Raw genomic sequence first — 16,401 nt, 5'->3', positions numbered from 1 at the left:
ATCATTAGTCATTTCTCGCATCTACTTGCATCGCGCATCATCTTTTTGCAGGAAATCTTCAGAATCATCATCAATCTTCTTTCTATCGACTCAGCGCGCAGCTAGCCACGGCAAAACACAATCTTTCCTGAATCGTAGATAGAGTCGTCCCCCCTCGCTTTAACTTACCTTTAACTTTAACATAACTTTAACTTTAACTGTAACATTACTTTAACTTAACTTGAACTTCACTGTAATAAAACTTTAAGTTACTTTTACCTTAACTTTAACTTTAACATAACTTAACATTAACTTTAACTAACTGTTAACTTAACTTTATTAAAGCTTTAAATTTAACATAACTTAACCTTTACTTTAACATAATTTTAACTCAAATTTGACTTTAACATAACTTTAACTTAACTTTAACTTAACTTTAACTTAACTTTAACATAACTTTAACTGTAACTTTCCTTTAACATAATTTTAACTTAATTTTAACACAGCTTTGATACTTATTTAACTGACATAACTTTAATTTATCTTAAACTTAACTTTAACATAACTGTCACTTAATTTTAACATAAGTTTAACTTAAATTTAAAATAACTTTAACTTTAACTTAACATTATCGTAACTTTATCTTTACTTTAACTTAACGTTAACTTTAACATAAGTTAAACTTACCTTTAAAATTATTGTAACATAAATTTAACATATTTTCGACTTAATTTAACTTAACTTTAATATAACTTTAATTTTAACATTATTTTAACTTAACTTTAACATAACTTTAATTTTAACATAACTTTAACTTAAACATTACTTTAAGGTTCAATTTACTTTGATGCATTTTTTAAAAATTCAAAAGCAGTTTTTTTCGACGCATTATTCTAGATTGCAAAAGGCTCGCGTCATTTTGTGTAAAATATCAAAAAGAATCGAATAGTGCGAGCTTTTTGCAATCTGAAATAATGCGTCGGAAAAAAACTGCTTTTGAAATTTTTCCAAAAGCATCAAAGTAAATTGAACCTTAACTTTAACATAACTTTGACTTACTTTTAACTTAACTTTATCTTAACCTTAACTTTAACATAACTTTACCTTTACTTTAACATAACTTTAATTTAACGTTGACTTTAAGATAACTTTAACTTAATTTTAACATAACGTTACCTTTACTTTAACATAACTTTAACTTAATCAAACTTTAACATAACTTTAATTTAACTGTAACTTAACTATAACATAACTTTAACATAATTTTAACATAGCTATGGTATAACTTTAGCTTTAGCATAACTTTAACTCAACTTTAACATACCTGTCACGTAATTTTAACATAAATGTAACATAAATTTAACATAACTTTAACATTAACTGAATTTCAACAGAACTTTACTTTTAATTTAACTAGAAAGGGTCTACTAACAGAGGATCGGACTGGCTGGTTTTGAGCCAAACGAACTTTCAAAGCAAGAGCCAATCGAGCAGCGCCTATTTGCATTGCGTTGACAGTGTTGCTTGAAATCAGGTTGTTGCTAGAAATCAGGTTGCCAATGCAGTTTTTTTTTGGTTTTTTTTACTTTAAATGTTCTATATTTCTTGAATTTGTGTGGTTTACATGTATTACTTATCAAGTGACACAGACGCGTCTTTTCAGCTTTAATTCCTTTGAAATTTCAATTATTATTAATTACAGTTCCTAGTCCTATCAGGCCTGTTTTAAGAATGACCACCTTGGTAGGATTGGTTTGTTTTAAATTTGAAAAAGGAGACTACTTAGGGGCTGTTCATAAACTACGTAGACAATTATCCACGGTCCATACAAATTAAAAAAAAATGTATGGACAATTGTCTACGCAGGGGTAGAGGGCTTCAAGAATTCAAAAAAACTGTCTACGTAGTTTATGAACAGCCCCTTATAACTACTATTTACAACTATAACGAACCTACAACTACTATATACACCTAATCTACTGTATACAAATTTCTTATCAAAGCATGTTCTGATAAATTACGTTTTTGTGCAAATTTAGTCTTAATTTCGTTAATTCTGGAATCTATTTTGGCAATGCCTGCCTCTTCGTGTAAATTTGTTATTCTAGTGTCGAAAGGACGATCAAGAACCATCCTCAGCACTCTATTCTGAGCGATGCAGTTTGTTTTGAATCCGCTCCTCTCTTATACTAGACCCTCTCTACTTTAACTTAATTTTAACTTAACTTTAACGTAACTTTAACTTTAACATAGCTTTAACTTAACTTTAACATTAGTTTAAAATACCTATAATTTAACTATAACTTAACTTAAACTAGACTTTAACCTAAATTTAACTTAATATTAACTTAACTTTAACATAACTATAACTATAACTTTAACTTTAACATAACTTTAACTTTAACATAACTTTTACTTTAACATAACTTTAACTCTAACAGAACTTTAACTTTAACGTAACTTTAACATAAATTCCACAAATAGTTTGGATAATACTCTGAACACGTCGTTAAGCTCTTTCTTATGGTTGTTTTTATTAGGGTACTCACAAGGACATCGATTTTTCCATGGAAAAATCCAGCTCCAAGTTGCTAGCAGCGATCTCAATATCTGAAAGTCAAATGGGAGAAATTATTATTATTATTTAGCTTTATTAAGGAGGCTTTCAGCCTTGGGCTGGTTCGCCTCCAAGGGAGAAATTAAACATCACAACAACATAAGGTAGCATAAATAAACTTACCAAAAAGTGAAACGTCACTAGACTATCCATGATATCCGCAGTTCCAAGGCATCTCCGGGGAAGCTGGAATCGAATCCGGATGATCTTTGCCATCCGATGGCCACCAAACACGATAAAAATGGAGGAGGAACTGTACCGATTCTGTTTCTCATCGGCTCACTGTCACATTTTCGCCCGGCCTTCATGAGGTTGTAGCAACAATCAATACGAAACTATCGATTTTAAATTGGCTCACTACTTGACTAGCCTATTGGTCCCAAGCAAATCGATTAACGTACCCCATTATAGTCGACATTCTAGTACCACACTATGTTTGTTTTGATTCGCTATGAAAGTTTGACAAATAAAATGAGGGGTTCGTGGATTTTCCTATGATTCGAGGGGTGCATCGATTAGCTTGGGACCGAAGAGAGTACTAGAGCTGAGCCAAAAAGTTGATTACGTTTCTTCGGGACCTGCTGGTCTTAGAGTTACCTCTATGGTTGTAGTGTCATAGGATTGCCGCGGATACACTTGTATGACAAACTATAAACATGAGTATTAATGGTATAATAATAATGAGCACCATACAAAAACTAAACAAGTGTCACCATGGATGAGCATGATTTTTATTACACAAATAAGACTCATGCTCATAGTTTGTCATGCAAGTATATCCGTAGCAGATGTATTCTAATATTTTATGCGTGCAACGATTTACATCGTGATGAACTTTGGTTCTAATGTAACGTTTAGTTATGTTGTCATTGGACACACTACGAAAAAGTCATGTAAATTTCCGTGCCCTGAGACCGACACATGCAAGCGGCTCAAATGACATAAGAATCAGTTGAAAGAAACGAGAAAATCATTTCAATCAAGCTTACATTTCGTCGAGTTGCGCATGTTTCGGTTTGGGAACACTTAAATTACATGACATGATTGTTTACATTCCATAATTTACGTCAAAGATGGATTACGTCTCGTGTAAAAATAGTTATTTCTAAGTGTGGATGTATTCTGATGTTTTAGGTGCACACTTAGAAAAATTGATGTAAATTTAGGTGCTCTGAGACTGACATATACGAGCGTCAATTTTGACATAAAGTTGAGTCACAATAGACGTGAAATTCAGCTTAATCAAACGTACTTTCGAACTTTTCAGTCTCGGAGCACTTAATTTTACATGACATGTTTGTTTACGTCTCATCCTTTATGTCAAAGATGGATTCCGTAACGTGTAAGATTAGGTATTTCCAAGTGTGTGTGCAACAAATTACATCGTGATGAAGTTTGCTTCTTATTTTACGTTTAATTCTGATATCAACGTATGTGTCCTGATGTCAAATTTTACATCGTCAAGACGTTTGATTCTTATGTAACGTTTAAGGCTAATGCATTTTTATGTACTTGGACGTCACATTGAAGTCTGAATACATTAAGGGTACGGCAATACACATTAAAATTTAATGTTTTGACGATGTCTGCTGATGTTTCCTACATTACAATTTCTGTTTGGGTTGTGTTCCTGATCACTAATAGAACATCCATTCTGATCGCATTTCTCCTTATGTTCGATGCTCAGAGTTTCGTAGTAACGTTTAATCACACGATTCACCTGCACTGCACGATTCCGAGTTGTTTTCCAATGTCTCGATGTGAGAGTTGAGGATTTTCCAGTTGCTTGCGCAAAATCAATTCGCGATTGCTTTCGGAGTGACGCCATTTTTCCAACATTCGAAAAACTGACAGCGATAAAAGTAAAGTGTAAACAATACACTTTAAACTACTTCTGCCCAAATTTTCAAGAGAAAATACCCCAAATGTAATTTTCTACAGCGTTTTTTCCGTGATGTGGAACACGTGCAATTTGATGTGGAACACTATTTACGTTTAATTCCAGCACTTCTGGAGTCCTGGCGATGCGTTTAAGCCCTGACATTGGCCGGATTTTCCAACCATGGTACCTCTATAATGTTGCGAAAAATAAATGGTTCATTCACTCGAAGAGATTTCAACTTCTAAAAGATAACTCACGAATTTATTCAAATTTATAACATCCTCCATTTGCACGTCCATGGCTTCTTGAAATCGAAAATGAATGACATTTATAATCCTACGATCATATCAAAATACTTGAACATATTTGTGGTAATAAGCCTTGAATTTGATATTGAATAAAACGTTTATTCTGTCTGTAACCAGACGTATTTCAATTACGATCTAGAAACCTTTAGGTTATGGGCAGTGATGCAATATATCATGAAACTCACTCGACACTCGTCTACGCATCAACCGACTATTGCTGACAGAACGTTTTGTCACGCAGTGAGAGGTAGAGCCATGGCAATGAGGTACAGAGAGAGATGAAGCAGATCGTGAAATATTGTTGTTTACCAAAAAATCAACGTAAACGCAATTAGTAACGTCACTAATTGCTTGTGTCGTACAGGAGTTTCACTCACACAACTTAACCGATTGCTTCACCTCGGTAATCCAGCTCATTGGAACCATGGTAAACAACAATCACCAGTACTTGTCGCTGCTCACAGGCAAAACGTTACACTCACTGCTGATGATGTAAAGCGCTACGAAAACAGTGAAGACTTCTGCAGTTCGATGATGAGAAAAAAACGAAACGACAGAAGCAAATGAAAACAATGTCTACACATTCCAAGTTCGTCTCGGCACATGAAACGGAAGCTGTTGGGCTCACTCACCAACACACTCACATAAGCAAGCAAAGCAGCAACTGCTTCAAAACGAGCACAGATGAGTGTCGTGATTGTCGAGAATGACTAGATCGGTGATGGTTCACCACCGAAGACGACATTCACCAGTTGCTTTTTACTTCTGTCGTCAACTTGAGTGCTTCGACAAGCACATTGATAGGAATGTACCAAGCGTTACTACCATCAACTGTTTGACGATAGTGGTTGTGATAAGTCGCCACTCTGGTTATGGACAATAGACTGCCAGCGAAAATGGTAATTTTTAATTTCGCTAACAAACCATATACAAAATGTTTATTGCCTCGAAAAATGACCCTATGCAAAATTTGAGCTCAATATGACATGATTTAGGGGTGGCGCAAACGCGTCAAAGTTTGACTTTTTTCACTCTCGAAAATCTCCCAAAGGGGGGCGGGAGGGGGTACATGAAATTTCGGAAATCAAAATTTTTTTTTTTGATGTCAAATGTCTTAAAATGCATGAAACGGCGAGATTTGGTGCTATTTCGATTTTTTTTTTTCAAAAATCGACTTTCTGGGACTTAGAATTTTTTTCATAAGTTCTATATGGAATATAGAAGATTGATGAGTCGGCTTCTAAAACTGTTCACAATTGTCTCCAACCTGCTTATGTATCGAATTAAACGACCATTTAGGATCTAATACGAAATAATTCACTAGGGTGGTCCAATTATTCTTCATTAGGGTGGTCCAAAAATTCAAAAATATATGAAAAACCACAACTTTTCGTCAGAAATTCCTAAAATCAATTGTAAACATATCTTGAATTGCGTTAATCTGTTTTTTTTTGGGAATCATGAGTTTTACACAAGAGGAACATTTGCCTGAAACATCTTCAACTAATTGTAAAATGCACTGCTTTTGATCTTCATCCGTTGATAGTTTTGAATTGTGTTTTAATCAATGCTATACCACGGTCTGCATTATCATTAACTACTTCCAAACATTGAACCCGTCTTTTGGCATTTTTAAACTCGATGGAACTACTCCACTGCTCCATATCGACATTCAGCAACGGCTTCGGAATTTGGAGAGCTTTGAATAAGTTTTCAATACCACTGCTGCCTTGTACAAACGAGTGTAGTTCAATCGTTGAAATATCGTTGGATTCAACAATGGATCTGACTGTAATGTTTTTATGAGTATCTGTAAAAAAAATCATTAGAAAATTAAATGCAAATGTATGAATTAAAGCATCTACCTGATAGAAGTAAGGCTTCCATGACCTTTTTCTTAACCGGGAGGTCTACATTTTCGTCGAACAGACATAGTCCGATAAGACTGTTGTCCAAATATTGCAAGTGAGTTAAAATTCCTTTATGTACTGCTTTCGCAACGTCTTCATCAACAGTTTCATATTCCTTCAATATTTTTAACAGGTTCAGATCGTTGTTGGGTGCCATCGCAGCACACGGAGAAAGAAACCAACTTTTCAAATATTTTTTTACAATGAACACACAAAATTGAGCTAGTTGATTTTTAGTTTTATCTGGTAAAGCAAATTCATGCCGAAGAATAAACATTTTCAAAGAATAAATGATTTTGGTCATCCACCTTGCATTGTGGAACGCACCAGGAGCTCTTATTTGTAATTTTCCATCGATTTTTCCACCCAAATATAAAAAGGCAAGTTGTAGAACCTCACCACGGTGGTGTTGCTCTCTAATTTGTTTTTCATAAAACTCCAATAACGCCAATGTTTCTATTTGCGAAATAGCTATTTTAAAAAAAATCATCATTCATACCTGAGTGGTATGAAGTCTTTTCCAAAATGTGCCATTTTGATTGGAATTCCTTAAAAATCTCAACATTTGGAGACTTTGACGTTTCAAATTTCAGAATTTTAAAAGCTTTGCCAAGTAGCAGTTCATGTAGGGGAAATGACGGCTTCGGTATGCCAGACTATTTTCGGCAACCCAAATTGAAACACTATTTTCACTGGATTTTCTTGCGAAAACACTTCGCTGAATGCATGCAAACGATTCTTTATGCTTTCAGCTTCAATTTGGCTATATTTTTTTCCACTGAGAAAAAGCAATCTAGCAAGGTTTTCTTGAAATGAAACACACGCACTACAAATTGTAGCTGATTTCGAGTTGCCGATAATAGAACAGCAGATTTACATGCAGTTCAAATGGAACGGTTGCCGAAGAAAAACTGGTTGCCGACAATACTCGCTCTCACTAGAGAAGATTGGAGCTTTGTAAAAGCGTTTCAAAACAGTTTTTGACAATTCTTTCGACTGAAATTGTTAGAGCAGCTGACAGCAAAAGATTGTAAACAAACCAATACTGCATATGTGTGCGTTCCATAGAGAAAAAGGCTATAGAAAGAAGGTCGCTGCTTAGGTTGCCGAGAATACGTAAATTCCCCTATGTGGTGTCTACAAGGGAGGCCTCTTAAACAATTTGTCCAGGTACTGACACGCACCTTTTTTTCTACCGGTGTTTGATGCAGTAGTATCAAAAGATGTAAACATAATTCTGAAAACAAACGATAAAATAGTCAGAATTCTGAGGTGAACATACAAGATTTAAGATCATACCTGTCCGCAAGCCCCCATTCGACGACTGCATTGTACACCGCTTCTGCTTGTAGTGCCCCCGTAGAGTTTTCGATGGGTGGAACAGCCTATAATTTGCTAACGCCTTCACCTGATACAACTATGGCCAAGCACTCGGTTTTTGGATGGTAATATGTTAGGTAGCAGCTTAGAATCCCAATGTACTGTTAAATTTATATCTGGCTTAAACGACGTTTTTAAATCATGTTGCATTTGTAAGCGAATTCCTGCTCTGGCGATTCTGACAGATTTCTTGTTCAAAAATAATGATGAAGCATCGTGCCCTAAAGCTTTAGCGATCGATGATATTAGAAACACAGCATTTCGATCACTCCCTTTACAGCGGTCCAATGCAGCAGCTACCTCAACTGTAACCACTCGTATCAGTTGCGATTTACGTGTCAAAGGTGGTTTTGGAGAACCTAGAACATTCAAAATATATTAATATGGATGGTAATAGATGTATAATCTAAAAGAAAAAAAAACATTAGTAAAACATCACAACGTACCTGTTTTTGGAGAAGCTCTTTCGAATGTACTAGGCGAGTACACTGACCCAGCCTGGCTGTCATTTTGTGATGATGTTTCAATTGAGGTTGCACTACAAATTTGATCCGATCTTTGGCTTGACCCTTCTTCCTCAAAATCGCTACACGAAATGGTTTCATTGGTAGGGAGAACCTCAGTTTCTTCTTCAAGATGAGCTTGTTCCCGCTGTTTTTGCAAATATTGCATCGCCTGCTTTTCTTCACGGGTTTTTGCCTTAAAATTCTTCCCGATATCAAACAAACTCCGCAATGATCCATGAAATGTGTTCCTTTTTTCGACGTCTTTCTTAGCCATTCTAACAAAGATGAATACTAAGATGAAACTGTCGGAAGAAAAACTTTCAATTTTAGTGTCCTCTTTCACGGTCCCTTTCATCCAATGAATACCCCCAGTATGCAAGGTAATTTAGTGGTTAAGCTGCCCCCTCGGTAGAGATGAAATTTTGCGCGCTTTTTTATCAAAACAATCACACCAAAATCATAGATATCCCATTTTTTTAATTACTTGATTAACATCTAATCGATTTTTTTTTGTTCGCTGTTCTGTCATTTTTCCACCAATGAGTGTGCAAAACTTGTTTGAAACGATCGGTGATGATCCTCTGAAGAAGTTAATGCTTATATCGGCATGATATAACCGATTACAAATATTTTACTGTTCGGTTCGTTAATCAATTAATCGATTATACGAATGAAAATCGGCCATCACTAGATGAATGTGAAACGTCATTTCAAATATAAGGACCATACATAAATAATGAAACAATTTGAAAGGGACCGGCCAATCACAAATTACGTCCCCACGGTAACTGAAATAAACACGAGTGTTCACCGGTTGATTCTAAGTTTGCATTTTAATAAGGCTTTTCAGGTATTGAAAAATAGCAACAGTTTTTTTCTTTATGCTTATGTCATTTACCAAATGTGTTAAGTTTTTTTTTCTTCCAAGCATCCTCTAATTCCTTTATTGTTAGGAAGGCACTAAGCTTACAACTTTTTTTTTCAGCACGCAAATGAAACATATATTTACGAAAAACTTCACTATACGTCGGCAAGTTAACAGAATGGCCGAACGACGGCAGATATTCTCCAACTAGCCAAATGTCAACCATTTTTAACAAACTGTCGTACTATTCTCTATCAGTTCTCTGCTTGTTGTTTTCTTCAAACGCACTACTGATTGATCATACATCCTCAGATCGCATCATTTTTTATACTAAAGCATAGGTAGAAAAAGCCAAGGTAGAAGAGTTTACGTAGAAATAAGTACTTGAGACCGTTGCTTGCCTGTAGGAGAACACTATTAGTGTGTGTTTTTCAATTAATACCCAAAACGAAGCCAGATAAACAATATGCTTTATGCGGGTACTTTGTTGGCACCTCTATAGGGTAGGAATTTAAAAGAAACACATATAAAGGGTTGTCCCGTATTAGGTGGATATGTTAAAAAGTCATTGTACTTTCGTCAGATTGTACTGTAAACTAAACAGCACTAACGGTTGTCCTGTACAATTTTCGGAATTATCCTACGATTTATGTCTGTCTATGCTTCTATTTTACATGGTCTCAGATACTAAAAAGTAATATCATCAAATGTTTTGAAGTTTGGATTCTTAAAAATTCCAAAACACAACATGATGATATTTTCAGATACATGCGTTTGGTAAAAAGTAATGGTTTTTACATACCTAATTTGATTTTTGGACCACCCTAATGAAGAATAATTGGACCACCCTAGTGAATTATTTCGTATTAGATCCTAAATGGTGGTTTAATTCGATATATAAGCAGGTTGGAGACAATTGTGAACAGTTTTAGAAGCCGACTCATCAATCTTATATATTCCATATAGAACTCATGAAAAAAATTCTCCCAGAAAGTCGATTTTTGAAAAAAAAAAATCGAGATAACACCAAATCTCGCCGTTTCATGCATTTTTAACATTTGACATCAAAATTTTTTTTTGATTTCCGAAATTTCATGTACCCCCCACCTCCCCCCTTCGGAGATTTTCGAGAGTGAAAAAAGTCAAACTTTGACGCGTTTGCGCCACCCCTAAATCATAGAGGTAACTCTAAGACAAGTAGGTCTCGAAGAAACGTGCTCAACTTTTTGGCTCACCTCTGGTACTATCTTCGGTCCCAAGCTTGTCGAATCACCCCTCGAAACATAGGTAAAACCAATAACCCCTCATTTTATCTGTCAAACTTTCATAGCGAATCAAAACAAACATTGCGTAGTACTAGAATTTCGACTAGAATAGGGTACGTTAATCGTTTGCTTGGGACCAATAGGCTACTAAAGTGGTGAGCCAATTTAAAATCGTTAGTTTCGTATTGATTGTTGCCTAAATCATGTCCGATTGAGCTCAAATTTTGCATAGGGTCATTTTTCGAGGCAATAAACATTTTGTACATGGTTTGTTAGCGAAATTTGATGGTCAAATTTTTCCCATACATTCATTGGCAGTCTAATGAATAACCATAGCAAAATCAATAAAATTTCTGACCAAAGCACACTACTGACATCTGGCTCCGTGTTCGCGGGAAATATTTAGCTAAGCCATGGAACCGCATGCAAAATTTATGCATTGGTTCGTGTCTGATCCATTCTGAGCAAATTATTTTTATCAGTTCGGATCACTGCAAATTTAAATCGGCCGTTTACGATTTTCGAGCATAAGTCAGAATTAAGTGTAATGTCGGCTCGCATGTCGGTTTGTCGGTGTCTTACCACCGACGAGTAGGTCTCTTTGAAATCAACTCCCTTGATCTGCGAGAAACCTTTGATAACAAGTCTTGCCTTGTATATTTCCACGGATCCGTCCGGATTCAACTTCCGCTTGAAGATCCATTTAGATTTCAAAGGCTTCCTGCCTACCGGTAGCTCGGTTAGCTTCCATGTCTTGTTGATGGTCAACGAATGCATCTCAGCTTCCGTAGCCTCACGCCACTGCTCACGATCGTCGGCCTAATGCTTGTCGGTTACCTGGGATTCAAAAAACGTTTCAGGAAGTACACTGTATGTCATATCAAAATGTTGATACTTGCCTGAGGTTCGGCGCTCCCGCTCGCTGCGCCTGACAACATTTTGCTGCTCTTCTTATTGCGCGGGGAGTGCAGACGAGGTCACCACAATCGTCTCAATGGTGTCGTTTGCACTGTCGTATTCCGTTTCGTCTTCAAAATCATCCTCTTCCAACAGGTTTTCTTGATCTTGTGTTCGGCAAAAACTGCGCAGGTTCAACTTCCGACCTCTGTTCAGTATTTCCGCTACCTTCGGTCAGAAAGAAAGACGACATCACGTGACACAAAGACTTAACCACTTCTCGAATTGAAGATCCGAAATCCCTTCGAACGATCGGAATATCCAACGAAAAAGCCAGGTTCAGATTTCAGATCTCACTTTGATCGCTTTGCCGTGGGCACACGGCACATCACTTTCGCTCCGAACACACGTAGTTTAGCCAGGTCTGGCTGGACACCAGTGAACCGTTCGGGTCACTTGCAAACCTTTCATCGGTGATCGGTTTATCAGGAATACAGCAGTTCAAACAGTCTCCGCCCAAAATCGCTTCTCCAAATTCGCATCAAACATCGCATCAACGATCGTTCGATTTGCTATTTGCTTTCTCAGCTAGACCGTTTCTACTCCAGATTGCACGGCATCGTAGGTAAGATACGCAAGCATCCGATTCTTGCTGGCTCTGGCGGTGCAGCAAGGAATGCGTAAACACCAAATGGATGCGGTAACGGCGTTTCTTAAGGTAGAGCTATCTGGCGAAGAAATAAACATGGAGCAACGGAAAGAAAGAAAGTTTGTCGTTTGGTGAAGGCGTTGAAGCCGAGCTGTGATTACACAGTTATGCTGGATCAAGAAAGGTATGTAGATGAACTACTGGAGCGGTTCAATATGATCATCTGCAATACAGTATCGACGCCCCTGGATCCACATTGGCGTTTGACAAAGATGGAATCAACCGAGCTACAGAAGCGACAAATGAAAAGGATTCCGTTTCGCGAGTTGGTAGGAGGATTGCAGTTCTAGCGCACTGCACACGGCAGCATGTGGCTTATGCCGTAAATGTGGTGAACGGTTTAAGCAGTAACCCAAGCTAAACACATTGGATAGCGGCTAAAAGGATTGTCCGATATCTGAAGGACACAAAATCGAAGAAGCTTATTTTCCTGAAGCAGTCGGAATCATTTCCGAACGATTCAGCAACGTAGATTGGGCCAACGACCTTGAAACCTGTCGTTCTGTAACAGAGTACACATTTCAGTACTGTGGCGGATCAGTGGCATGGAGTTGTAAACGACAACAAACTGTGGCATTGTCGACTACTGAGGCGGAATATATGGCTCTGCCAGGTTGCGACACAGGAAGCTGTTTGGTGGCGTGGATTCCTTGGCGAGATGTTCCAGACAGATTTAACAGTCCCAATCTTCTGTGACAACCAAAGTGCGATATGTTTGGCGGAGAAGGAATTCGGCTATTCGCCACGAAGCAAACTCATTGACCTGAGGCACCACTTCGTACGAGAGCAACTTGAGAGGAAGGCAATCTCGTTGCATCACGTCATATCCGAGCTTCAGAAAGCGGACCGGACCATTCCGGGTGACCGTTTCACTGAAGCTGTTAAGGATCTAGGAATAAATCAAATTCACGGTTAACGAGGGGATGTTTAGTAGGCAGTGAATTTGATATTGAATAAAACTTTTATTATGTCTGTACTACTAGTCATAACTAGAGAGGGTCTAGTATAAGAGAGGTGCGAACTGGCTGGTTTTGAGCCAAACGAACTGTCAAAGTCAGAGCCAATCGAGCAGCGCCTCTTTCCTTTATTTAACGTCGGTCCCTGTTCCGCAATCTAGTGCCAATCACCGACGGACATCGATTGCTATCCCCCCATTGACGGCAATCGAATGTAGGCAGCTTCCACACCTGCGTAGGATATCGCACCCATTCACAACACACATGGGCCGGGACCAACGGCTGTACTTCCCTTCCGAAGGAAGACGTGACCAGAGATTTTTATATGCCTCAGAAAAATCCCAACGACCTCGGCTGGGATTGAACCCAGACCCATCGGGGTGTTAGAAAGCAGTCACGCTTACCACTACACCACCGGCACCGGCTCTCGAGCAGCGCCTATCTTGATTGCTTGGGCAGCGTTACTAGAAATCACCTAAGCATATGTTGCCAAGGCAGTTTGTTTTGAATCCGTTGCTCTCTTATACTACACCCTCTCTAGTCATAACCACACGTGTTTCAATTACGAGCTAGAAACCTATAACCTGTATACATGTGAAATCGGTTCCAATGACTCCGAATCACCCTGTACCTACCTACTGTTAGCCGTCCTCATGGAATGGTAGATTCGTTAACATTTTCCTACTTTTCTCAACCTTTTTCAGGGGCAAAAGCGTGCTAAATCAAAAGTCGGAACTGCAACGGGCGCTCGAGAAGCAAAAGGAACGTCAGGTGCTTGCAGCGCAGAACCTCGCCAAGCAGCAAGCCCAGGAGCACACCATCTCGAACGAGCTCGGTCGGGTGATAATGCAGCGGGCGGCCCGCTTGGAGCAGAAGAACCTCGCCGCGGCCGCCGCCGGGTCCCAACAGGATCAGCCAGACTCGATCAATCCGGAATATCTGAATGCGCGTGCCAAACTGCGCGCCACCCAGGCGGTTTACTCAAAGTAGAGAGAAAGAGCCGAAACCAGTAGTTGCATTAAGATTGATTTTAGTAGGAAAAACACCCACGAATGTAATTTTAGTGTTTTAATGTTTAAGTTTTAACGTCTAGACAAGTGATAATGACATCAATGATTTCCGTTTCTGTTTGTTTTAAAAAATCAATCTGATTAGCAATTATTTTTAAATAATGAACAAGATCAAGAAACAGAATACTGGAACAGAATGTGCTCTAATCTGGGATTCTTAGCCCGAAAGGAAGGAAAAAAGTAGATCCCAATTTTGAAACCGAGTTAAAAAAAAATGCAAACAAACAAGAGAGAAAGGCGAAATGCTTTAAGTAGTTCTAATGAGTTATTTTTGTAATTCTTTTATCTTTTAGATAGTTCGATCTGTTGAATGTATGTATATTATAAGAATAAGAGAGGCAGGAAATTTATGTTCTCATGCGAAGAGAAGGATTTTGAGCATACTAATCGTAGCGAAAATTGTGATAACCAAACAAAACACCGAGCACTTGTTGAAGGCATCATAAAACAAATCAAGTCCTTGGATATCCTTCTTACAAAACGTTGAATGGATTTTCTATAAATTGTGAAGAAAATTACTAAGCATCTGATTACATACCCTACCATATTCTGCTAGTGTTAATGTGGTCTAGTTTGTAGCGATGTAAGAGAATAAAAATTACAAAATCAAGTTACAGAGACGGCCTTCGGAATGGAGCTGATTGAGGAATCGATCGAACTGCTAACTAGAATAAGGCATTTCACACAAATTAATCTTTTGATATTCATAAAAAAATAACTAGCAAAAAGGGTAAACTCTCTGTGAAAATCCATAAATTTTCTGAAAGTACTTCTTTCAGGACAATTTTTCGGTTTTCGCATAGAGAGTTCGTTTGGTTACTGTTGAAATTTAAACAATTGAATCTTAATACAACTTAACAAAAGATAATAATAGAACACCCGCACACACAAAAGTAGAAGCAATGTAAGTTAACATGTCCATTAACCCAAACTACTACAACCTCCACCAGAGAATGGCAAACCTTACCCTGTTGATAGGACACCGAAATCACCGAGAGACTTTCGAAAACCCGAATTTGGCCTTGTTAGAGATTTGTATTTAGATGGAGAACAGACAATTTTCATATATAGGATAGAAACCAAATCGAACCAACCAAGCCACCTTCATCCTACTACTACATATTACGTAATACTACTACGCCTAGTGTGAATGTGTTTCTGGCAGTTGTTCAATGACAATTACAACAAAGCAGTTTATGTGTTGATTACTAATTTTTGCCAGTTGTAGTTTTAGAGCGAAGGAAGTCTATAACTTGATTGTTTGACAGTAGGTACACATACACCAGTCAATGGGATTTAGCATAGCATAGAACATTCAAGCAGATTAACACACGTATTGATAAACGATAATTTAACAACAACCCAAGTTAGTAATAGAATGTGCGTTTAGTGATTGTGAAAAGTTGATGAAACTTTGAGTAACAGAAGAATTATAATAAACCGAACAGTGTGTAAGTGTAGTGAAGCAGCTCTAGAGGGCTCAGTATTTGCAGTCCGTACAAGGGAGAATAAAATATTATTTTAACTGAAAAACTATCACCCAGTGTGGTTTAATTTGATTCGAAAACTTGAACATCCGTTGCCTGAAAATGGTGGGGTAAAATTTAGAACTTAGTTGGAAAATTCAAATGTCTCAAAACTGTGAGCATTTGGAATCAAACTTACTCCATAGAAAGAAAGGATCCTTAATTCATGGTATTTTTCTCACATGTCCTTATGTTGGCCATCGATTACTTTCTAGCTAGAACAATCAGCGTTTGAAAATTTGGATTCAAAAAACCTAATGCATTAACCGTGCTAACATTCTGCACGGCCAATGAGAACAACCTAAATTTAAGTTTTTTAAACTCATAAATCGCATAAAGTGCAGGAACTGAGTGACCAGGAAAAAATTCCCGAACATGAGAAAAGTAAAGATTGGATTCACTCAGTCTCTTGGTAGGGTTAACTACCCCATTTCCGGCCTATTAAGCACAACCCGCACTTAGTATTTCTTAATCAAGCGCAGTTTAGCACCAATGGACTGTTATTATTACTGATGGCTTCCAAATTTATTT

The 16,401-nt window shown here is 37.5% G+C and overlaps 1 protein-coding gene across 3 annotated transcripts in view; it reads left to right on the top strand.

Annotated features, from left to right (window-relative positions):
• The window catches only part of LOC135710881 (protein FAM107B), a 263,826-nt gene extending 247,946 nt beyond the window's left edge, over positions 1-15,880 (top strand). For all 3 annotated transcript variants that reach the window (XM_065233591.1, XM_065233592.1, XM_065233593.1), the window contains one exon: positions 13,979-15,880. In XM_065233591.1, coding sequence (XP_065089663.1) covers positions 13,979-14,264 — 286 coding nt within the window. In that variant the 3' untranslated portion in view covers positions 14,265-15,880. The remainder of the gene's footprint in view (positions 1-13,978) is intronic.
• The last annotated feature ends 521 nt before the right edge of the window (positions 15,881-16,401 follow it).

This window comes from Ochlerotatus camptorhynchus, unplaced genomic scaffold, assembly GCF_037179485.1.
Source record: "Ochlerotatus camptorhynchus isolate MF236.1 unplaced genomic scaffold, CSIRO-AGI_Acam_v1.1 ptg000404l, whole genome shotgun sequence".
Taxonomy (NCBI): Eukaryota; Metazoa; Arthropoda; class Insecta; order Diptera; family Culicidae; genus Ochlerotatus; species Ochlerotatus camptorhynchus.
This window is presented reverse-complemented; position numbering and strand designations above follow the sequence as displayed.